This window comes from Dama dama, chromosome 15 (genome assembly GCF_033118175.1).
Source record: "Dama dama isolate Ldn47 chromosome 15, ASM3311817v1, whole genome shotgun sequence".
Classification (NCBI taxonomy): Eukaryota; Metazoa; Chordata; class Mammalia; order Artiodactyla; family Cervidae; genus Dama; species Dama dama.
In genome coordinates this window covers 27944123-27968701 of record NC_083695.1, presented here as the reverse complement: position 1 = coordinate 27968701, position 24579 = coordinate 27944123, and the positions used below count along the sequence as shown (strand labels likewise).

Below are 24579 nucleotides of genomic sequence, written 5' to 3'. Positions count from 1 at the left end.
TTTTAGTATGCTGTCTAGGTTGGTCATAACTTTCCTTCCAAGGAGTAAGTGTCTTTTAATTTCATGGCTGCAGTCACCATCTGCAGTGATTTTGGAGCCCCCCCAAAATAAAGTCTGTCACTGTTTCCACTGTTTCCCCATCTAATTTGCCATGAAATGATGGGACCAGATGCCATGATCTTAGTTTCCTGAATGTTGAGCTTTAAGCCAACTTTTTCACTCTTCTTTTTCACTTTCATCAAGAGGCTCTTTAGTTCTTCTTCACTTTCTGCCATAATGGTAGTGTCATCTGCATATCTCAGGTTATTGTTACTTTTCCCAGCAATCTTGCTTCCAGCTTGTGCTTCATGCAGCCCAGCGTTTCTCATGCGGTACTCTGCATATAAGTTAAATAAGCAGGGTGACAGTATACAGCCTTGATGTACTCCTTTTCCTATATGGAACCAGTCTGTTGTTCCATGTCCAGTTCTAACTGTTGCTTCTTGACCTGCACACAGGTTTTTCAGGAGGCAGGTCAGGTGGTCTGGTATTCCCATCTCTTTCAGAATTTTCCACAGTTTGCTGTGATCCACACAGTCAAAGGCTTTGGCATAGTCAATAAAGCAGAAGTAGATGTTTTTCTGGAACTCTCTTGCTTTTTTGATGACCCAACGGATGTTGGCAATTTGATCTCTGGTTCCTCTGCCTTTTCTAAATACAGCTTGAACTTCTGGAAGTTCATGGTTCACATACTGTTGAAGCCTGGCTTGGAGAATTTTAAGCATTGGAGAATTTGCTAGCATGTGAGATGGGTGCAATTGTGCGGTAGTTTGAGCATTCTTTGGGATTGCCTTTCTTAGGGATTGGAATGAAAACTGACCTTTTCCAGTTCTGTGGCCACTGCTGAGTTTTCCAAATGTGCTGGCATATTGAGTGCAGCACTTTCACAGCGTCATCTTTTAGGATTTGAAAGAGCTCAACTGTAATTCCATCACCTCCAGTAGCTTTGTTCATAGTGATGCTTCCCAAAGCCCACTTGACTTCTCATTCCAGGATGTCTGGTTCTAGGTGAGTGAGCATACCATCATGATTATCTGGGTCATGAAGATCTTTTTCATATAGTTCTGTGTATTCTTGCCACCTCTTCTTAATATCTTCTACTTCTGTTATATCTGTACCATTTCTGTCCTTTATTGTGCCCATCTTTGCATGAAATATTCCCTTGGTATCTCTAATTTTCTTGAAGAGATCTCTAGTCTTTCCCGTTCTATGTGTTCCTCTTATTTCTTGCACTGATCACTGAGGAAGGCTTTCTTATCTCTGCTTGCTATTCTTTGGAACTCTGCATTCAAATGGGTATATCTTTTCCTTTTCTCCTTTGCTTTTCGCTTCTCTTCTTTTCACAGGTATTTATAAGGCCCCCTCAGAGAGCCATTTTGCTTTTTTGCATTTATTTTTTTGGGGGATGGTCTTGATCCCTGTCTCCTATACAGTGTCACCAACCTCTGTCCATAGTTCTTCAGGCACTGTCTGTCAGATCTAATCCCTTGAATCTGTCACTTCCACAGTATAATCATAAGGGATTTGATTTAGGTCATACCTGAATGGTCTAGAGGTTTTCCCTACTTTCTTTGATTTAAGTCTGCTTTCTCTTAGCTTTACGATTTAGGGTTTGGGGAATATGGTAATGTTTTCTGTTGTTACATCATCTAAATGTTTGCAAGTTATACTTGAGTGCTCAAAGTAAATGGCTTCTATTTATTGAGCAATGTATCAGGGTAATAAGATAACTGTTTTAGATGAATTATCTCATTTAGTGCTTAAATCATCCTTAGAGTAGAGTTTATTAATAATTATATAGATGTGAAAAGTAAAGATCAAAGAAATTATAAGTGACAGAGCCACAGACTTCCCTGTGGTGCAGTGGATAAGAATCCACCTGCCAGTGCAGGGGACTCAGGTTCTTTCCCTAGTCTGGGACGATTCCACATGCCGCAGAGCAACTAAGCCTGAGTGCCTATGCTCTAGAACCCACTTCTAGAGCCCGGGAGCTGCAGCTACTGAAGCCCGAGTGCCTGGAGCCTGTGCTCCGCAATAAAAGAAGCCACCGCATGGAGAAGCCTGTCCACCACAACCAAGAGTAGCCCCAGCTCATCAAAACGAGAGAAAACCCGCTCAAAGCAATGAAGACCCAGCACAGCCTAAATCAATCAATCAGTCAAGTTATTTTTTTTTTTAAATGGCAGAGCCAGGATTTAAACCCAGGTTTTAGAATTAAATAGCAAGTGATGGTCATACTTCATATTTCTCTCAGTGGTGTATAAGGTATCAACAGTTTTTAACAGGGCTTCCCAGGTGGCCCAGTGGTTTAAAAAAAAAAAAAAAAAAATGCCTGCCAATGCAGGAGACATGGGTTTGACCCCTGGTTTGGAAAGGGCTTGCACTCTAGTATTCTTGTATGGAAAATTCCATGGACAGAAGAGCTTGGTGGGTCTATGAGGTCGCAGAGTCTGACACCCCTGAGCGATTGAGCAAAGGCACAATTTTTAAAGAGGAAAAAGGGAATTTAAACTCAAGCAATGTAAGAATTGCTTTTTATTTTAATATGAAAATACATGTTCATGCTGTTTTTAAAAAGCCAAACTCTACAAAAGTAAATATTTTCTGAAGAATAGTGTTCATTAAAATGCTAAGCCAACAAGTGCTCCAGCCTGGTGCACTGGGAGGACTCGGGGGAATCGGGTGGACAGGGAGGTGGGAGCGGGGATCGGGATGGGGAATACGTGTAAATCCATGGCTGATTCATATCAATGTATGACAAAACCCACTGAAATGTTGTGAAGTGATTGGCCTCCAACTAATAAAAAAAAAAAAATTTAAAAAAAAAAAAAATGCTAAGCCAAAAGAAATTTGTTAGCTGTTAGAAGTGACAGTTAAGTTTTTTCCCACAGTACCGGACAAAAAGTTTTCTGTATAAGAAAATATAAAAGTGTGAGTGATGTATTTCTCTTTAAAAAATCATTCATACTCTGTGAATCTTGGTTTTAATTTACTAAATGATAACCTGGATAAGAGAGATATGAGATTTAATTTTTTTTTTAGCAAGAGAATATATCCACACTTTTATTTTCAATAAGCTTAAGTCCTTGAGAGGTATAACAAATACCACATGAATTTTGTCTTCAGTTGAAACCTTTTGGTGTCCTTTCACAGGCTCTGAAGAGCTCCAGTACCGTAGTCCTTCATGCCTCAGCACTGAAAAGGAATTCAAGAGGCAGAGTGATAGATAAGTGATTTATTAGAGTAGGATGCTTGTGAGTCTTAAAAGTGAATGAGAAATACTGTGCCCAAGAACTTACTAGGTTACAGTTTTATAATCAAGGGAAAAGAGGGGAGGGGGATTGAAGACCTTCTTTGTCTTTCTTCAGTATACATCATGCTTCCATCATCAGTTCCTTCTCCAGGTTAAAGCAGGGGAGTTTTCTTATTTCTATGTGGTCAAGCTGGGTCCACAGATTACCTTTTGGTTTTTTTTAATGTGTGCAGAGAGCATGTCCTGGGGATCATTGACATACTGAGCTCACCGGGCAGTATGTGAGTCTCCTGCCACCGTTGTTTTATTGTTTAGGGGCACGTCTCTTGCTTCTGCTGCATGGTTTTGTGGTTAAGCAAACCTGCTTTCCTGAGTAATCATTAACTTACTGTGGTCTACCGTATTTTTTTCTATTTACAGTCCCCTAGTGTGATTAAACTGTTTCATCACCTCTTTTATCCCTTTATTCTGTCCCTGTTACAATGACCTTAGCAGGAAGGTGGCTTCAGAATTTGGCACAGGTCATGTCGCTGTTCCATGAGCATGGATTATCTTCCCCAGATGGTTTTGTTCGGTTTGCCATGAGGAGATACTGTGGTTTTTTTTTTTTTTTTGCCTGGTACACATCAGTACATCTCTTGCCTAGATAGAATTAATTTTCATCTTGAGCACAAACAGCTTCAATTTTAAGATCTGTGTGCTCCCTCTGGTCTCAGAGACTCTGCTTATAGGGAGCAAAAATGGCCCTAGGCCACAACCTTTCAGACATATTTGTTATATTAGAAGTTTTGTTCCCAGCAAGCCTCCATATTAGAGAGGAGATATAATGTTCTAAAGGACAACTGTGTTAAGCATTTGAAAAACAGCAAGCAGCCTGGTGATTCTCTCTGATTAGCAGCTAGATACCTTCTTAGCGTTGTTAATGCTTTTTAAAATTCAGATACAAGGCCAGTTATTTTTTGAGGTGGTCATACTGCCTTTACTGATGCATTTTGCATAATCGTGTTTAGAGTACTAAGCCTATTCTGACAAAATATTTCTTGTAGAAATATCCTCCCTGTTTAGAGAGTCATTTCTTTCAAGGCATGAAGTGATACCTAGATGTCCTGTAGGTTCAGGCTTACCTTAGAGACTTAAATAGCTCTTAGGGATTGGTTTGCATGATCAAAGAACTGACTTAAAGCTCTAGAAACAAAGGTAAAACCATGATTGATTGCCTTTTCTCATTATTAACATGTGTCTCAACACAGGTCGTCTATAATCTTCGGGCCGAGGCTGTTTTCTGACCATTTGTTTTTGCTTATCAGGACCCCCCTGGGTCGTGCGAGAGCGTGGCTTCGATTAGCCCTCATGCAGAAAAAAATGGCTGATTACCTGCGCTGCTTAATTATTCAAAGGGATCTCTTGAGGTAGTTACCGTTAAATCATGTTCATTTTCATTTTTTATTTCATTTATGTCCTGTCCTCCAAAAAGGATAGAAGGTGTAGTATGAAAGGATACGTAAAACACATCGTGATGGCATAAAATGAAAGGTACATAAAACACATCGTGATGGCATAAAATAAAAGGAGGAGGAAAATGAGATAGAAAACTACGGTGGGGACATAACATAGATCAAGAACTAGCCTGAAAAATGAATACTGTAAGATTTTTATTGGCCAATAAGGTGGAAATTTGTATGTCATATTTCTAAATTTTAATTTTTAAGTTACAGTTAATTCTATGAATAAAAGTTTGTATTGAAATTTGGGGCTTTAATTCAAGAGGTTTCTTTTTAGATCTTGAAATCCAAACCACTGCTTTGGCTGTATTGTAGGTACTTTTTAAATTGTCTGTTTAAATGGAGGGACAAATGTTTAAGACAGATGTTAAATGTCTAAATGTTAAAGCAAGGAGACTAGTTTTCAGAAGGAGTGGGCCTACGACAGCCCCCTCCATTCAGCCTTGTTCTCTCAGAGTGCCTCTGTGATGTTCTGGAGGATCTGGTCATTTTTTATTTTACTCTTGACTCCAGTGGTACATCTTGGTTTTCCCATTTGTTAAATGGGAAATAACCATACTTTAAATGAGAATAACCATACTTTAAACACCTTCAATTTCTCAACCAGATTCTAAAGGTTATTTAAAGTGACTAAACAGTATACATGGGACAGTGATAACTAGAATCCTGAGTATTAGTTGTCAAGTCTTAGTTTTTAGACTATCCTATTTGTTTCACCAGTCGTTTGTTTGAACATTTTTTTGGGATCTAGATATCCATAAATATCTTTAATGGTTACCTATTAAGAGCACTTTTAATACATACATACCAAATGAATTGACTTGAAATGTTTCATATGTTCATTTTGCTACTTAGTCTTTATCCCAAGGGTCTTGATAAATCCTGGGATGAAAATTCAACTGTACTAAATTAAAAAGTACTGTTATCAGATCAGTAGCCATCAGTATGTCTTTTGCGAGTCATAAATATTCACATTTAAATCTCAAAATTTTAAGTTGCTCACATATAGAAAGGCTAATTTTAAGATATCTAACTTAATATTGGCTCCATGCTTGTTATAAGGTATTGAGATTTTACAGGTTGGTTTTTGAAATAAATTTGTGACTTATGATTTTTGTTATTTTAATTTTCACAGTGAATTCTATGAGTATCATGCATTAATGATGGAAGAAGAAGGCGCAGTAATTGTCGGGCTGCTGGTTGGCCTGAATGTGATAGATGCTAATCTGTGTGTAAAGGGGGAGGATTTAGACTCGCAGGTAAGTGGTGCCAGAGGCAGTGTTTTCAGCCTGTGCTCTTCCTCTCTGATCCAGGTGTAAGCCGTGCTGTTAAACCCTAAAGAAAAGTTAAGGATGAAAGTCATTTGTATTTTGGAGGTACTTCTAGTATTTCTACTCTCTAAATAAGAATAACTTTATTTACTTCAGGTTGGAGTGATTGATTTTTCAATGTATTTAAAGAATGAAGAAGATATTGGAAATAAAGAAAGGTATGATTTTCTTAAGTTATTTCACATACCGTATTTTAGTCTGAAGTATGACTTTTGGTCGTACCGTTAGTTCAGAGACCCATTTTATTTTTTATTTATTTATTTTTTGGTTGTGCTTCAAGGCTTATGGGATTTTAGTTCCCCAACCAGGTACCAAACCCAGGCCCTTGGCAGTGAGAATGTAGAATCCTAACCACTGAACTGCCAGGGAACTCCCCAGAGACCCATTTTAATTGTCAACTCTCATTTCTGTGATAAAAAGAGATATAAGTTTATTATTCATAAACTTACAAATACTGGTTTATTTTAAGACAGTTGTGCTTAAATTTAAAATAAACTTATTTGGTCTACTAAGGAGAAAAGATAATTATGTAATATGAGAAGTGCTAATTATTGCTACAATGGCAGTCCATCACAGTATATAAACAGATTAACATGTTGTATACTTTACACTTCATGTATCAAGTATATTTCTTAAAAAATAAATGCAAAAAATTAAAGAATATACTAATGGTATTGTTTAATATTAGCATGTAATTTATTTAACAAAGGTTGATAGTTTTTTAGTTCATAGCTTACTGCTGTTTGATTATAAAGATTGTTGAATTTTATTTGAAAGACAAGATAATGTTGGACAGGGAAGCCTGGTGTGCTGTAGTCCACGGGGTCACAAAGAGTCAGACATGACTGAGCAGCTGAACTGAACTGAAATGTTGTTTTACCGTTATGGTTTCACAACAGTTTTAGATGATTCAGACCTTTTGTGTATTTCTTGTTTGTTTGTTTTTTTGGCCACCCAGTAGATTCCTTTCCAATTAACTAAAAGCTGCTTTTCCTTCCTCCTCTAGGAATGTTCAAATTGCTGCAATATTAGACCAGAAGAATTATGTTGAAGAATTAAATAGACAACTGAAGTAAGTATTATGGACACATAGATACTTAATACATTTTGGATATTGTCTTTTTTTTTTTTTTCCCCCTTTAAGGTCCTCTTAACCCTATTCCTTTTTTATAAGCATTTGAAAAGGGGTTGAGGGGATAGAGAGTGAATGGAAATTAAGAATACAGAAAATTATTGGAAATAATTGATTTTCAGCAGAAAATGAGAGTTATATTTTTAAATAGAATCTTCAGAGACATTTGAAAATAGAATTTCAGACTTATCACCCTACCCTTGAGCAAAAAGGCTAGGTAGGGTGAAAGTTTAAGTCATTTTGGTGGTTCAAAAATTAATTTTTCCTACTTTAGAGGACTTCATGTGTAAGTGTGGCAATAAAAAATTCAGAGAAAAAAAAAATTCAGAGAAGGCAGTTGGTGCATGTCAGTCAACATGATGAGTCCAGGATAACAAATTTTTTCTTGCCTTTGTGAATATGTGTGATTCTGAATGAGTTTTTTCTTTATCAATTTCAGCAGCACAGTCAGCAGTCTCCATTCAAGAGTTGACTCATTAGAAAAGTCAAATACTAAGCTGATTGAAGAGGTATTGTCACCCAGCCATGGATAATTGTCTTTCAAGGACCTAGTATTGGCAAGCCTTTTCCATTTTAAGTATGAATGTACTAAGCGTGTGCACATGTGTGCACACACACACAAACACATTTTCATCATTATGATGAAATACTTGTAGTTGTAATTGATCATCGTAAGTTCTAGAGAAACCACATATTATTCTCGGGCAAGTCTTTAGGTGACTGTGAATTATTTGAGATACCCAACTTCTAGAAATGAGCCCCCAAATGCAATGCATACAAACTCTTCTATAAATAAACTGTGAATCTCATTTCTCAACTTGGATGACCTATATTTAGATAGTGGAATCACCTATAGTTAGAAATTCCCATTAAAATGATCTCCTGTCCCCCTTGTTCCCATATTCAGATTAATTTTCCATACAAGCATCACTCCATGATCATGTCCATCCTTTCTATAGCCTCCCATGTGTGAAACTCATCTGATGTACTCTGGTTTTCTGCATTGTCAAAGTAGCTATTTGGTGGTCACAAATCAGAAATTTATTTCAGCTCTTTTTTTGTTTTAACTTAAAAAAATGTTTTGGCCATGCCATGCACCTTGCAGGATCTCAGTTCCCTGATCAGGGATGGAGCCAGTGCCACGGCCGTGACAGTGCTGAAGCCTAACCACTAGGCCACCAAGGAACTCCCTCGTGTCTCTCACTTTTTTTTGTTTTTAATTAATTTATTTTTTAATTGAAGGATATTTGCTTTACAGAATTTTGTTGTTTTCTGTCAAACCTCGACATGAATCAGCCATTGGTGTACATATATCCTCTGCATTTTGAATCTCCCTCTCCATCGCACCCCTCTAGGTTGATACAGAGCCCCTGTTTGAGTTCCTTGAGCCATACAGCAAATTCCCGTTGGCTATCTATTTTACGTATGGTAATGTACTATTTGTAAAGTTGCTTTGGGGCTTCCCAGATAGCTCAGTGGTAAAAAATCCGCCTGCCAATGCAGTAGATGCAAGACAGATGTGGATTTGATCCCTGCGTCAGGAAGATCCCTTGAAGAAGGAAATTGCAGCCCACTCGAGTATTCTCGCCTGGGGATTCCCTTGGACAGAAGAGCCTGGCGGGCTGCAGTCCATGGAGTTGCAAAGAGTTGGATACAGCTGAGCGCACACACATGCCAAGTTGCTTTTGAGATTTAAAGAAAAACAGCCTAGCCATAGAATTACCATGGGGGCTTCCCTAGCAGACAGAGAATCGGCCTGCAATACGGGAGACACAGGTTTGATCCCTTGGTTGGGATTCCCCTGGAAAAGGAAATGGCTACTTACTCTTGCCTGAAAAATTCCACGGACAGAGGAGCCTGGTGGGCTATGTCCATGGGGTCACAAAGAGTCGGATATGACTGAGTGACTTTCACTTAACCATAGAATTGCTTTCCATTTTCAGAATTACTTAGGCTCCAGGAAAGAATATGTTATTAGTACTATGAATTCTATTTTCCTTGCTAATTAGAATCCGCATTCTTTTAGAACTGACCCAGTTGTCCCAAACCAGGAAGCACATGATTGTATGAGTTTTCATTTTGATTGTTTAGGACCATTTGATAGTGTGATAGATTGGGACCATTGGAGAGAGCTGCTCACTAGTTTGTGCCTCTTCTTGACCGCAGGGGCACTGTGAAGTTCAAGTTGCATTTCTGACAGAGTGTTTAGAAATTTATTTGCAAGCCAACACTGGGGACTGGTTTCTGCTTTCCTCTCCTAGAATCCCTTTTTTCATTTTAAGCTTCAGAGCCAAGTCACTTACTTAGTTATTCATATTTAATTTCATTCATATTTAACTCTGATGGTGAGAGCTGTCTTATATGTGTGATGGTCACTTGGTGTGCCCAGATTTCACAAGGGTGCCCTGTTTGGTTATCATGAATGTCTGTATTACATTTTCAACTGTAGCACAGCTTTCCTTATAGATGTTGTCTTTGCACAAGTCTTTACAGTCTTATTGTTTAACATACAAACAGTTGTCTTATTGTTTAGCATATAATTCTTCATATGCTTACTCATGCGCTTTGTGTTCAGGACACATTGTAAGTCATATAAACAATATGTTTCTGCTGACATGATTTGACTAACAAAAGGAAATAGGAATACAATTTCTTTTGTTGGTATCTTGGGATAATAGCATTTTTCTTATGAAAATTGCTGTAGATGTGAGAGACATTTTACAAGTTTTAGAATTTTATCTTCTGTGGTGAATAGCCATGAACATAACCTGTAAAGCAAGTATAAATAAAGATGTTTAAAATCTTTTTTTTATTCCTCATTTTATTTTTAGTTAGCAATAGCAAAGAATAATATCATTAAACTCCAAGAAGAAAATCATCAATTACGAAGTGAAAATAAATTGATTTTAATGAAAACACAGCAACACCTAGAGGTAAGTGTAGACTGATTACAGATTGACTTGCATCAGAAATAGCCGTTTTTGGGGCTTTTGCGTAGACTGGGTATTTCTGTGCTGTATTAACTAATAGAAGTGATTATAGAATGGATTTATCGGATGGCACTAGTGGTAAAGAACCCGCCTGCCAGTGAAGGAGACATAAGAGACTTGGGTTCGATCTCTGGGTTGGGAAGATCCCCTGGGGAAGGCGTGGCAACACACTCTATATAGAGTAAAACATTTTCTGTTTTTGTCCTAGGTTACCAAAGTAGATGTGGAAACTGAGCTTCAAACATATAAGCATTCCAGGCAAGGGCTAGATGAAATGTATAATGAAGCCAGAAGGCAGCTTCGAGATGAATCTCAGTTAAGACAGGTAGGTTGCATTACAGTTACATTAGCAAAAAAGATATTATTTTACCCATAAGCACTGATTAAAATCTCTATCAGACTTACCTTCCTTGGTGTGAGATAGCAATCTCATTCCCGTAATTCCTTCTACCTTTTTAAACTCCCACTATGTCTGTTTTATTAGCAGTGTTTTTAAACAGTGTTATAGTCTGTTTGTGAAATAGTGCATTGTGACCAGCATTACAGAAAATAGAATAGAGTGATGTATTCAGATATCAACATCCAAACAGTAAAGTTTTATTTAAAGTTAACTTATTTTTTAACCCTTTAAGTTATGAAATATCAGCAGAAAAATACAAGTATGTAGCTTGATGGATTATAATATAAATATCTGTGTAACCAACCCAGATCAAAAAGAAAGTCAAGAGGCATTTGTCTTAAGATCCTCTGATATAAAATTCTTTAAGAAAAGAAATAAAACTTTGTGAAATGGTGTTTTTGATTTATCTCTGGCCTTATATGGACTACGTCGTTTCTTTGAGGAAAATTAATACTGAGTTTATGAGGCTTAAAAGTCCATAATTCTTGAGCCAGTAGAATAGTGATAATTAATAGAATGTGTAAGATGCTTTCATTTAACAAAATGTGCCTTTGAAAATATAGAACGTTGTTATAGGGCCTAGCTGATTGCGTTTAATGGGGCTTATAACTCAAAAGCAGTAGTCTGCATAGTGAATCTTGGTCTAATTAACTGTTGTGTATCTGACTTTGACATCCTGAAATAGTGTGTGAGTTGAGGCTGTGTTGAATTGCAGGATGTGGAGAATGAGCTGGCAGTACAAGTTAGTATGAAACATGAGATTGAACTTGCCATGAAGTTGTTGGAGAAAGATATCCATGAGAAACAAGATACTCTAATAGGCCTTCGACAACAACTGGAGGAAGTTAAAGCAATTAACATAGAAATGTATCAAAAGTTGCAGGTAAGGAATATTCTTAAAATCTTGGAATTTCTTGTTATATGAATTAAGAATGAATATTTGTATGAAGGATTTGGTTTTAAAGAGATGAATTCATTGTAATTGTGCCATTTTATTAGTAAAAATCAGTGGCTTTTTTCCTAAATGGAAGCTGAAGAAATGTAATAATGTCAAAGAACAGACAAAAATCACCTGAATTTGTTTCTTGAGGTTGACAGGATAACAGATGAAGATTAAATTTTTTGGTAAAATTTAATCAAAATATGCAAGACGTTTCTGTAAATTTTGCACAGTAGAGTCCTGAGAAAGATTTAATTTTTTTTTTGAGAGATTTAATTTTGATTGAAATGCTGTACTGTTAATTGTTTTGAGTTTTCTGATAAAGTGATATTGCTGTTAAGTAGACATGTTGCCAAAAGCCTTTTACAATTTAATTTGAAAAAAATAGTGTATTTTCCAAGAGTTTATTCTGCCATCTTCTGAAAACATTGAAGGGTGAGGGTTTTTTTTCCCTTTATTATTAATGTATTTTTTTATTGACTGCACTGCGTGATTTATGGGGTCTTAGTTCCCCAACCAGGGACTGAACCCATGTTCTCAGCAGTGAAAGCTCAGAGTCTTAACCACTGGACTGCCAGGGAATTCCCCCTTTATTGCATTTTAAATGAAGACTAACAATAGTACTGCTTTAGATCTACCAGTATTTTATTTTTAATTCATTGTTTTTTAACTGAAGTGTAGTTGATTTACTATGTTGTGTTAATTTCTGCTGTATAGCAAAATGACTCATTTACACATATATATACATTCTTTTTATATTCTTTTCCATTATAACTTATCCCAGGATATTGAATGTAATTCCCTGTGTGATACAGAGGACTTTATTGTTTATCCATTCTATGTGTAATAGTTTGCATTTACTAACCCCAGACACCCAGTCCGTCTCCTCCACCCACACACTTGGCAGTGAAAAATATGTTCTCTATGTCTGTGAGTCTGTTTCATACATATGTTCATTTGTGCCATATTTTATATTCTACATACAAGAGATAACATGATATTTGTCTTTCTGACTTACTTCACTTACTATGATAGTCTCTAGTTGTATCCACGTTGTTGCAAATGGCATTATTTCGTTCTTTTTTTGATGGCTGAGTCATATTCCACTGTATAAATACACCCCATCTTTATCCAGTCTTCTTTTGATGGACATTTAGGTTATTTCTATGTTTTGGCTATTGTGAATAGTGCTACTGTGAACATAGGGCTGCATCTAGGAATATTTTAATCTGTAAATAAAGGCTGGTCGTTTCAAAATAAGAATCCCATAGCAAAATGGTATACAAAGCTTATACATATTTGGGTTTAAAAAAATTCAAAGCCACTGTAGCTTTTATGTTTTTTCTAAATAGGGTTCTGAAGATGGTTTGAAAGAAAAAAATGAAATAATTGCCCGACTAGAAGAAAAAACCAGTAAAATTACTGCAGCCATGAGGCAGCTGGAACAAAGGTACAGCATTTCCAATCTTAGTTTCTTTTTTGCTTTCTCTGTCCCCCCTTTTCTTTATTCAACTCTGACACCTGCCACAAAGACCATTAGGAAAATTTAGATTAGGACTTTTTTTTTTAAAAGCCCAGCAGAATTTTGCCTTTTTTGTTTTGATTGTTGCATGGAATCAAGTTGCTTTATATTAGCCTGACTCATTTGTCTTTGCCATTTTGTAGATTTTTTAGAAAGGCCTAATATTGGCAATTTTATATGGTTTAATGTATTGCATAAGACAAATACACAAACAAAACCTTGAAAAAGTGAAAAACGAACAAAATCCATGATTGAATTATCCCTGATTGATTTCCATGCATATTAGATTGTCATATCCCTTGTCATTCACCATCTCTATCTGAAGTCAAGCTTTCTGAGTTGGCAGTTTAGTTGTGTTTCTTTGAGCTAGGACCCTCAACCCCACCCAAGAAATAATTTTGTTTAAATTGAATTGTTTTATATTGGCATTTTTCACTTTTATTGTTGGAAAATGTAATGTATTTCCATTGACCTGTCATGTTGGTGTCAACATATGTCTTATCATTGCTTTCTTTGAATCTACTTATGAAAAACATAACTATTAATGCTTTATTGACATGAATATTCTTTTATTGACATCCTCTTTCTTCTTTTTTCTTTTTTGTTTTCTTTATCCCCATTTTTACATTTTGGACATCTTTACTACCTTTTTCTGTCTTTGATTTCTGTCCATTCCATTATGAAGTGACAATGATTTGTTAACTCAAACTAGAACAATTGCAATGTCATTGGTGAAATGTGCCAGCAGTGACACTCAGGACCAGTATAAGCTGGTCAAAGATATATCTTTCTGAAGACCACTTGTATTTAAACAGACTGAAAGAGAATCAAAAATTTTATAATATATTAAATCGAAAAATAATTTACGCTATTATGTATTCTGAAAGGAACCCTGTACACTTCTTGATCAGCTGCTGTGGTAGTACACTGCCATAAAGCAGAGTGGGTGCCCTTGGATTTCCAAAAACACATTCCTCAAACCTTGTGCACAAGGGCTTATTTGAGTCTTGACCCTTTGGAGGTCAGAATTTTCAAATGCAGTTTTATCTTTTTAGCTACTTTTTGATGAAAAATATAAAAATTGTTTAATAATAAGTTATCCTTTGGTTTCACAATGTGTTGGCACAGTTTTTTCCCCCCATCGGCCCACTCTTTATTTACTAGCTCCTTTACTGATTTTTGAGTACGTTTTAAACTGAGTTTATAACTCAGATTGGCCATCATCTTATGCTTTAGCTCCTTGACTTTCCAGTTCCTCTTAGCCCTCTTCTATAATAGCACAACTTCACGGCCTACCTCACTCTGACTTTTTTTTTTCATTTCTGTACCCTTCGAGAAAAGCATGGGTATCCCATCTCCCCATGTTAATATTTTAAATTTAGATTTAGAGATAACTTGAATGTTACTCTCTTTTCTTTGAAAGTGGCCTTTATACTTTTGGATTGTGTGAGGGTTGCCCCATGGGCATGGTTTTTAAAGAAGAAAAGAGGTAACTTTTTTGGCTAGTTGAACAGAAATTTCTCTTATGATTCCCTTCAAGGACTTAATGTCCCTTGAATTCTTGGGAGATGTTTTCTTATACAAGTAGTGACGTTAAATCTAAGAAATCGTAGATGGCCGTAGGAGACAGGGAGTGGAGCTGAGCACAAGGAGAAGCAATGACGTAAATAAAAAGAGAAAAAAAAATCCACATTTTAAGCTAATTTTAAAAATTCAGTGATGAGGAGCAAAAATGATCTCTAGCAAATGTTGCCAACTAGTACTAAATTCTTTCGAATCCTAAAACACATACATATACACACAGAAGCATACACACACAAAAAGCATTGGCATACTTTAGTAAGTGCATAAAGATTCTATAGGGAGGACTTGGCTATAATTTGAAGCAATTGCAGGTCTTTGCTCTTGGCCTTGTAGCACACTTGATTCCTGGCATACACATCCTAGCATAATATATAACAATGTGGCTTCTTCACCTAGTGTAGACATAAGTACTATACTTTTCATGGTTTTGTAAAAAGGCAGTAATGCACGTATTATACTTTGAAAATTAACTCCTTATGCTTTACATAAGTGGTAAAGGCTATATTGCTTTGCATTGTTAATTACGAACAAGAAATAAAGCAAATTTGAAGATAGTATTCTGGGCATATTATGTATTATATTGGAAAAAAAATCACAAAACAATTTCTAGACATTGTGTGGCTCTTTCACGTTTGAGTTTGTGAGTTTTTCCCCAAACTTTGTTTTCATTTAGAAATGTTTCTATTTCCCCATTTTTCTTTTATTTGTCTTCTTCACCCTTTTACACCCTAGTTCTAGCCTCAGTTTTACCCAAAGTTGATTTGAATTACACCAGATTGCAGCAAGCAGAGAAGGCGCAAATGGAAATTGAAGATGAGGACAAGAAATATCTACAAGAGTATCAGAGTAAATTCGACAGTCTGCAGAAACAAATCTCCCAAAAGGAGAAACAGCTGTGAGTATTTTACTTGGAAATAAATACTTGTTTTAATATAATTTCCCCCTGTTTTCTTCCACCTTTTTTAGCACATAATAGAAGAAAACCTGTATTTTCATTTATTTAACGATGCTGACTAGATTGTAGAACTTTCCTTCAAAAAAAAAACTAGAAAAAAAAATAAACTAGAAAGCACAGTTGTGATAAGATTTATGTTTTTGCTCCCTTTATTGTTTTATAGAGTTACTTTGAACCATCTTGCTATCTTCTTGCTCATGGAGAGTTTTATTCTTTTTGGTTGTTCAGCATTAATCTGATGGCCATTATGTTTCTAAATACTGAGTATAGTAGACCTTTGTAACTCCACGGAGTTTATATTATCAAAGAACATGATGTTTTCTGAGAATATTTTTATTAGTACTTCATATGATAGATCTACATATTACCAGCTAGGAAAGATGCCAAAAAAACAAGCTGTAGGCAAAGTTTTATACCATTTTTTATAAAATTAAAACTGCATAGGTATATATTTACATATAGAAAAGTTTTAAGAATATAGATTCTGGGGACTTCCCTGGCAGTTCAGTGATTTAAGACTCCATGCTTCCACTGCACTGAGCTTGGATTTTATCCCAGTCGGGGAACTAAAGTCCCACATGCCACACAGCAAAAAATAAAAAAAAGAATACAGATTCTGGGAAATGATTATCTCAAGGGAGTAATGGCAAATTGACAGTAATGGCAATTGATAGTAAAAGTAAAATTACTTTTTACTTTTTTTAGATCAATATTTTTTTACCCCAAGAAATACATATCACTTTTGTTATTAAAGAAAACAGCAAAACAGCAATAGAAAATTGTTATACGTTATGTTTGAAAAAAGTTAAGTTCGCTCAGTTGTGTCCAGCTCTTTGTGACCTCATGGACTATGAAGTCTGTGTGTAACATCATTAAGCAATATCGTTCACCAGATATGATGTGTTACTTTAAGCGACCTTTAAATCCATTGCTTAAAAAAGCAACTATACTCCAATAAAAATTAGTTAAAAAAATCCATTGGTTGAGGTGTTCTTTTCTGTTCTTGATGATTTTCTGTCTAATGGTTCTATCAATTATCAAGAGAGGATTTGTTGAAATATCCTAACTATAATTGTGGATTTGTGTATCTCTACTTTCAGTTCTATCAATTTTGGCCTCTTGTATTCTGAAATTCTGTTTGGTGGCTGCACATTTAGCATTTCTTTGTCTTCTTGGTGAACTGACCTTTCATCATTTTATAATGTTCCTTTTTTGTCTCTGGTAATTTTATTTGCTCTGAAATCTACTATATCTCATATTAACATAGCCACTCCTGCTTTCTTCTGATTAATGTTTTTATGTAGTAAACAAAAGATCAATGTTATGTACATCTTCTCTCTTTTTACTTTCAGCCTAATCTGTTTCATTATATTTGAAGTAAGTTTCCTATAGTGCATGTTTTTTATCCATTTCGCCACTCTTTTGATGATACATTTAGCCCATTTGCATTTAGTTTAATTGTTGATATATTAGAGCTTAAATCTACTGTTTTACTTTTTCTGTTTTCATTCCTGTATTCAATTTTTCCTGCCTTCTCATGGGTTACTTGAACATTATTTAGTACTCCTTTTTGATTTATCTATAGTATTTTTAATTGTATCTCTTTGTTTAGATTTTTAAAAGTGGTTACTCTGGACATTATATTATATATTTGCAACTTTTCACTACTGATATCAACGTTTTACTACTTTGAGGGAAATGTGGAAGCCTTACTTCCACTTAGACTTTTTTACACTCTCACAATATAATTTGCTTAAATATTTCCCCTATGTAATATTGAGAACTACATCAGACAATGATATAATTTGTGTTTCAACCATTAAACATAATTTAGAAAACTTCCTATTATTCTTTCTTTCTTCATGATGCTCCAAGTTTTCCTTCTTTGTGTCTGAAGAAGTTCATTTAGCCATTTTTCTAGGGTAGGTCTGTTGGCAGCAAACTTCTTAGTTTTCTTTCATCTGAGGTCTTGATATCAACTTTATTTCTGAAAGGTAGTTTCAGAATATCTTTAGAATTCTGAGTTGACAGTTATTTTCTTTCAGGACTTGAAAGTGTTATACTGCTTTCTTTTGGTCTTCATAATTTCTGATGAAAAGTAGACTGAATCATTGTTCTTCTAATTGAAGATTCTTTCTTTGGACTTATGCTATTTCAGCTTTGGTCAGCTTCTTCAATTAGGCTTATGTTTGTCAGATTTGGAAAAATTTCAGCCATTATTTCTTCAGATTTTTTTTTTCAGTTCCATTTGCTTTCTCCTCTCCTTTCTGGGACTCTCATAAATGTTAGATTTTTTGTTAATGGTCCTACAGGACCCTGACATGATTCTTTTTTTTTTTTTTTAAGTCTATTTTCTTTCTCTTGTTCAGATTGGGTAGTGTCTGTTGTTCTGTTCTGTTTTTTTTTTTTTTTTTTAATAACTATTTATTTATTTATTTTTGGCTCTGCTGGGTCTTTGCTGTGCCGGCTTTTCTCTAGCTGCGGTGCTTGGGAACCATTGCGGTGGTTCCCTTGTTGCAGAGCACAGGCTCTGAGGTGTGCGGGCTTCAGTAGTTGTGGTGTGTGGTCTCCGTAGTTGCAGCTCCCGGGCTCTGGAGCACAGGCTCAGTAGTTGGTGGCGTACAAAGCTTAGTTACTTGTGGGATCTCCCCAGATTGGGGATCAAGCACCTGTCTGCTGCATTGGCAGGCAAATTCTTTACCACTGAGCTACCAGGGAAGCCCCTGTTGTTCTGTTTGGAAGTTCATTCTTTCCTCATCTTCTTTTCCTGTCATTCACTGAGATTCATGGCATGTATGTATATATGAATGAATCCCATTCGTTGAGATTATTGTATTTTTCAGTTCTGAGATTTCCATTTGATTCTTTCTTCCAAAATTTCCTTCTTTCCTTCCAAAACTCCTTATTCATTAATTTGTTTCAAGCATATTCATTTTTTCCCAGAGGAGATAAAATATAAACTTTATTTTATTTTTTTTTTAATTTTTTTATTTTTTTTTTCATTGTAATTCCTACAATTTAAAAATGTATTTCTTTTTTTTTTTTTTCATTTATTTTTATTAGTTGGAGGCTAATTACTTTACAATATTGTAGTGGGTTTTGTCATATATTGACATACAGTGAGACCTTGTCGGTTATCTGTTTTATATTATAGTGGTGTGTATATTAATCCCCAAATTTTAATTTACCACCCCCTGGCCACCTTTCCCCTTTGGTAATCATAAGCTTGTTCTCCGTGTCTGTGGGTCTATTTCTGTTTTGTATGTAATTTTTTTCCCCCCAAGATTCCACATGTAACTGATATCATATGATATTTTGTCTTTGTCTGGCTTACCTCACTTAGTGTGATAATCTCTAGGTTCATTCATATTGCTGCAACTGGCATTATTTCACTCTTTTTTATGGCTGAGTAATATTCCATTGTAGAAATATACTACATTTTCTTTTATCTATTCCTCTGTTGATGGACATTTAGGTTTCTTTCATGTCTTGGCTATTGTAAATAATGCTGCAGTGAACATTGGGGTGCATGTATCTTTTTGAATTATGATTTTCTCCAGATACATGCCTATGAGTGGAACTGCAGGATCAGGTGGGGTTTTTTCTAACCCTGTTTTTATTTTTTTTAAGGAATCTCCATACTGCTCTCCGTATTGGCGTCACCAATTTAGATTTCCTCCAACAGGGTAGGAGGGTTCCTTAAGCATGTTTTTAATTGGTTATGGGAACATTTTTATGATGGTTGCTTTAAACTTCTTGTCAGTTACTTCCAGCATCTGGAATTATCTGACATTTTGTCATCTGTTGAGTTTTTTTTTTCTTATCCAAGTTGAGATTTTTCCTGGGTTTTGGTCTAACAAGTGTTTTTCAGTTGCATTCTGCACATTTTGGGAACTATGTTATAAGACTGCATCTTCCTTAAATTTTATGTTTTAGCATCGTTCACTGAAACCACACCAGCAGGGGAATGTAGACACTGACCACTGACCCTTCATACCAAGTAGGGGTAGAAGCCCAGGACTGTTCCTGGATGGAATGGAGAAGGGTGCCTAACTAGTGGGCAGGGATTGAAATCTGTGCTTTCCACTCATTGACACTGTGGAGTGAGAAAGTGGTACCTTGTTACCATGAAGTGGGAATGGAAATCCAGGCTGTCGTTTTGGTCTCTCTTGACACCATCCTGGAGGAGAGTGAAAAAGGTACCTCAGTGACACTAAGCAAGAGTAGAAATCTGGGTTCTCCACTTGGCCTTTGCTGACATTGTGTGGAGGGTAAGAAATGCCTTGTTACTGATGCATATAGAAGTCCAGGCTCTTCATGTGACTTCCACCAACATCACAGAGGTGTGGTTGGGGAGGGATAGCTCATTACTGCTGGGTGGTGGTAAAAGTTCAGGCTCCCAAATTGGCTTTCTCTGATACTACCACAGGTGGATTGGAAGGCATACCTCATTATTGCCAGGTGAGGATAGCAATTATGCTCCCCACTTGGCTTTTGCTGACAGTGGTTGGGGTGAGCATGGTTTCTTCCTCTGGTGTTTTTTGGAGTAGGGCGTTTATTGTTGAAATAAAGTTTCTATCATGCTAGGCTGCTTATTCCTGGCTCTTTGGCAGGAGAGAGTAGGCTTTCCTTGGGACTTTTTTCATCTGTGCCCATTGCTGTTTGTGCGTGTGGGATTTTTCAGCACCCAGTCTGAGCTTTTAAGGAAGCAACAAGAAGCCTCAGGGCACTCCTCACCAGTATTATTACTTGAATCCTGGGGTTCCTAGCTGGCCTGCTTTCTTCTCTTCCCCCTTTCAGAATATTCTTATATTTGTTTATATATAATGTCTGGGGTTTTTAATTGTACTTAGTTGGACAGATAGGTAGAAATGTGTTTAGTCCACCTTGTCCAGAACCAAATTAAGTTTCTTTTAAATCTACCATAAAAATAACATTTTGAGAAGCTGGTATATAGAATAAGGCTTTAGGCCAGGGAATATTACCTTGGTTGGAACCGTGCATCGTTTGTACATTGTGAAACTAAAACCCTCCCGTTTTTCTACCTGCCCCCCCCCCCCCGCCACAAAAAAAGAAACCACTTAGCAAACCAACATTTTCTCTTAATCTTTAAAGTTTCACAAAAGCACTTTCAGGACTTTCTTGGTCACAGAAATCAAAAGGAACATTTAAGTCGTCAAGTTTATTAATGGTGCCAAGGGTTTTCTTGTTTAATTCCTTGTGCCCTGCCAAAATGGAAAAATGTGAAAAGCAAGACTGGGACACTTAGCCAGTCAATAAAAGATAATCTTGAAACTTTAGTAATCTGTGTTACTGAATTGCTTTTCTAGAGTTTGACAGAAGTGTAGGTAAGACAAGTCTGATATTTATTCTTCAGTGCTGCCTCTATTTGATCACTGCCCAAAGGATGACCCAAATAAGGCTCCAGGGACCTGGCCCTTCCCAGTAGGACTAACCTACACAATAGGACGCTGGTAGAGCTGGGGAGAAATACTTGTCCCTGCTGAAACCGTGAAAGTAATTTTGTTTCTCATTTGGTGCCATTTTGGTAGAGCATAAACATGTTGACAATTTAGAGATCATAGGAATCCCTGATGGCTGAGAAAATTTGGAACTGTTTCTATAGAAATAGGCATTTGGGACTTTATCCAAGGAAAACAAATTCCTTTTTTTTTTTTAACACATTCCCTTTCTTCACCTAAAATGGAAAAAAACTTTTGGTTTCTTAACTCCTCAACCAGGAATTGAACTCACCACACCCCATGCAGTGGAGTGTTGACCACTGGACCTCCAGGGGATTCCCTGGACATACATTTCTTCTTTATAGATGAACATCATTTTTTGGTATGCATAGATATTTTTGCTTTTTAGAAAGAGGAGATATGCTATATACTCTTTAGTATCTTGTTTATTATATTTATTATTGATACATCATGGACATTTTATCATATCAATTACTGTAGGTCTATACCATTGTATCTCAGTTAACCTCAAGGAATCATTTAGCCTGAAAAAAAAAGTGCTTTAATGTTTAATTTTTGGATATATTTGATTACTAGTGATAGCCTTTTGTATTTCTTTTGTGAATTGTCAGTTCATATCCTCTATTTTTTTCCTCTGTGGTGTTCAGTTTTTTAATATTTATTTGTAGGAACTCTTTATGTATTTATTCTGGGTCTTTCACAGACAGTGAAAATGTTTTCCAAGTTATAGTTTATTTTTAAACTTTGTTCATAGTCTTTTTTATTCATTTAGGCATTTTGCGGTAGATTTATTTTTTATTTTTTAGACATTGTGTATTTTTTATATAGTTAGAGTTTCCCTTTTTTTCCTTATGATTTCTGCCTTTGGTGATCAACATGTGTTTTGACAGTATATGTAAAATAACTTAAAATCAAAGTTTTTCTTTTGCTTTCTCACTCAGTTTTTTCTGATTCTGGATGATGAGGCCACTCAACACACTGTACTTTGCTTACTCAGTGTTAGCAATATATACCTGTCCCTCCATATCCCTTTTAAATCTGTGGTGAAATAGTATTTATCAACAATTTGTAAATTCCATTTTGAAGTATCTTGTCTCTTCAACTTGAATTATAAAATCTCAAATTTGCTTTCCTGAAAATAATTTGGCTATAGATGGAAATGCTAACCATATGAGGAAACAAAAAATTAAAACAATGTAATACTGTGATATTCTCAATATTATGACATAACATTATAATTAAAATGTAAAGTACAAGGAACTATAGCATTATTAGTGTATACCTTACCTGTTAACAACTGCTTATGAGATAATTATTGAAATATTTGGGGAGGCTTTCCTAAAATGTGAGTTTTTGATTACTTTCGTTTTTCCAGCTAGCACCTGTTGTTTGACTGATGAAGTAGTGCTTTCAGATGTGAACTGGCATTTTTCAGACAGTGTGGATTTTCCTCCAGTGTCTCCTTGGTCTTAGATCTGTTCTGTAATGGGTCAGCTTCTAACAGTAATCTTGTTACTGTAATCTTGTCAAGTAGCACTTGACACCAGGATTGATTGCTCTGTTACTGATGTTGAATTGACTTAGTGGTTGCTGTAATTCTTAAATCAGAGCAATACTTCTCATTAGTTTGTTGGAAAAATTTTCTCTTGGCACAGAACATGGTTCCATTTCTAAGACAGAACCAGGCCTTAATAGTACGGTGTGCCTTTCCAGGCATTTTCCATGCTTATCCAGTATTTATGTAGAATTAGTAAATGACAGATAACAAGAGGTTTTTGTGATTGACAAATTAACTGAGATTTGAGATCTGAAAACCTTGTGCTACTGAGCTTGTTTTCTAAAAGGTATTTGTGAAAGAAAATCTGAAGAATTTAATTACAAAGGTGAAAGTAATCAACCAGTGAGATCCTCTTAAAGAATACATACAGCTGTCGTGAAAGAAAGAGCACTGAGCTTGTCTCTGTATTATTTGTCATTCAAGGGTGCAGCTGGAAACCGATCTGAAGATTGAGAAGGAATGGAGACAGACTTTGCAGGAAGATCTTCAAAAGGAGAAAGATACCGTATCTCATCTCAGAAATGAGACCCAACAGATCATTACTCTTAAAAAAGTAAGTAATAGTGGTAAACTTTAAAAATCCTATCGTGATGAAAGTTACTTGAAAAGACAATCAAGTTATAATTTACATGTATACAGAGGAAACGAAGTATAGTGGTCTTCTTTAAAAATATCATTAAGGGGATTAAATGAATGGAAAATAGTTGATAGTAAATAGAGCAGTTATTTTTTATAAAAAGCTGAAGGATACACTCCTGTCCTTGAATGGTATGTGTACGATGTGGAGTTTGTTTCTTTTAAATTGCATTTTCTGTCTTTTATTATTTTGAAGGAGTTCCTTAACCTCCAGGATGAAAATCAGCAGTTGAAAAAAATATATCACGAACAGGAGCAAGCTCTTCAAGAACTTGGCAACAAACTTAGCGAGTAATTTCTCTTTTTTCCTTTTACTAAGTAGTCATTGACTTTTATAAAGTTATGAGTGTGCCAAACCAAATAGGCATAAAAGTTTAATATAAAAAAGGAAGATATCAACTATTAGAAACAAAGCCAAACAAAAACTTCAAGATTAACAGATAAGGGTGTGCACTGGGGAGAGATTGTGTTAAAAATTATGTTCTAAAATGCACATAGCTCTTAGGTCCAAACATTTTCCAGTAGCTGAAATCTAAGACTATTGTTTAATTTCTCCAAATCATATTTTTCTCAGAAGTCAAATTTTCAGAATTGTTGGAGAGATCTTTTTCAGACTGTTCTGCGAAGGAGCCACCATTGTGAAAAGTGGATGTATTTGATGCTGTCTGTAGTTGGGGCTTAACTTCATACAGTATGGTTGGTTCTATCACACTGAAGTGTTACTGGGTTTCTATGAGGACAAGAAGGAGAAATGGATTTCTGTCTTTCTCACATTTTCCTCCTTGTTCCACATTGTCTGTGTTTGGGATTAGCTTCATCTCTGTGCCCTGATTGAACATATTGTCAAATATCTCAGGTAAATGCTGGAAGGTTTGATTTAGTATTGAATATACCACTGTTACATTAGAAAATAAAAAGTATCATTTTTTTTTAGAATACAGAAAATTAAAGAAAGCTACAGTGACCCATAATTCTATCACTTAAATAAATCCCTTTGATGTTTTATATGGTTAGAAAATTCAAAGAGCATCAAAAGGGAACTTCCGTAGTTGTCCAGTGGTTAAGACTCTGCGTTTCCACATCAGAGTTGTGGGTTCGATCCCTGGTCAGGAAACTAAGATCCTATAAGTGACGCAGCCAAAAAAGAAAAAAGTAAAATGAAGTGAGGTTGGGAGGGTGCAGGTCATGCAGAATAATATGAGACATTTAATTTTGTTGAAAGGGAAAGTTAATAGTTCAGAAATAGTTTTTAAG

The 24579-nt window shown here is 35.8% G+C and overlaps 1 protein-coding gene across 5 annotated transcripts in view; it reads left to right on the top strand.

Annotated features, from left to right (window-relative positions):
* The window catches only part of RUFY2 (RUN and FYVE domain containing 2), a 42745-nt gene that overhangs the window by 5543 nt on the left and 12623 nt on the right, over positions 1-24579 (top strand). For 3 of the 5 annotated variants that reach the window (XM_061161646.1, XM_061161644.1, XM_061161642.1), the window contains exons 4-15: positions 4600-4701; positions 5930-6053; positions 6222-6283; positions 7132-7197; positions 7697-7766; positions 10089-10190; positions 10456-10572; positions 11363-11530; positions 12940-13037; positions 15469-15588; positions 23113-23242; positions 23522-23616. In XM_061161646.1, coding sequence (XP_061017629.1) covers positions 4600-4701; positions 5930-6053; positions 6222-6283; positions 7132-7197; positions 7697-7766; positions 10089-10190; positions 10456-10572; positions 11363-11530; positions 12940-13037; positions 15469-15588; positions 23113-23242; positions 23522-23616 — 1254 coding nt within the window. Of the gene's footprint in view, positions 1-4599; positions 4702-5929; positions 6054-6221; positions 6284-7131; positions 7198-7696; positions 7767-10088; positions 10191-10455; positions 10573-11362; positions 11531-12939; positions 13038-13794; positions 15361-15468; positions 15589-23112; positions 23243-23521; positions 23617-24579 lie in introns of those variants that run through there. The other 2 variants (XM_061161643.1, XM_061161645.1) reach the window with 2 other exon arrangements.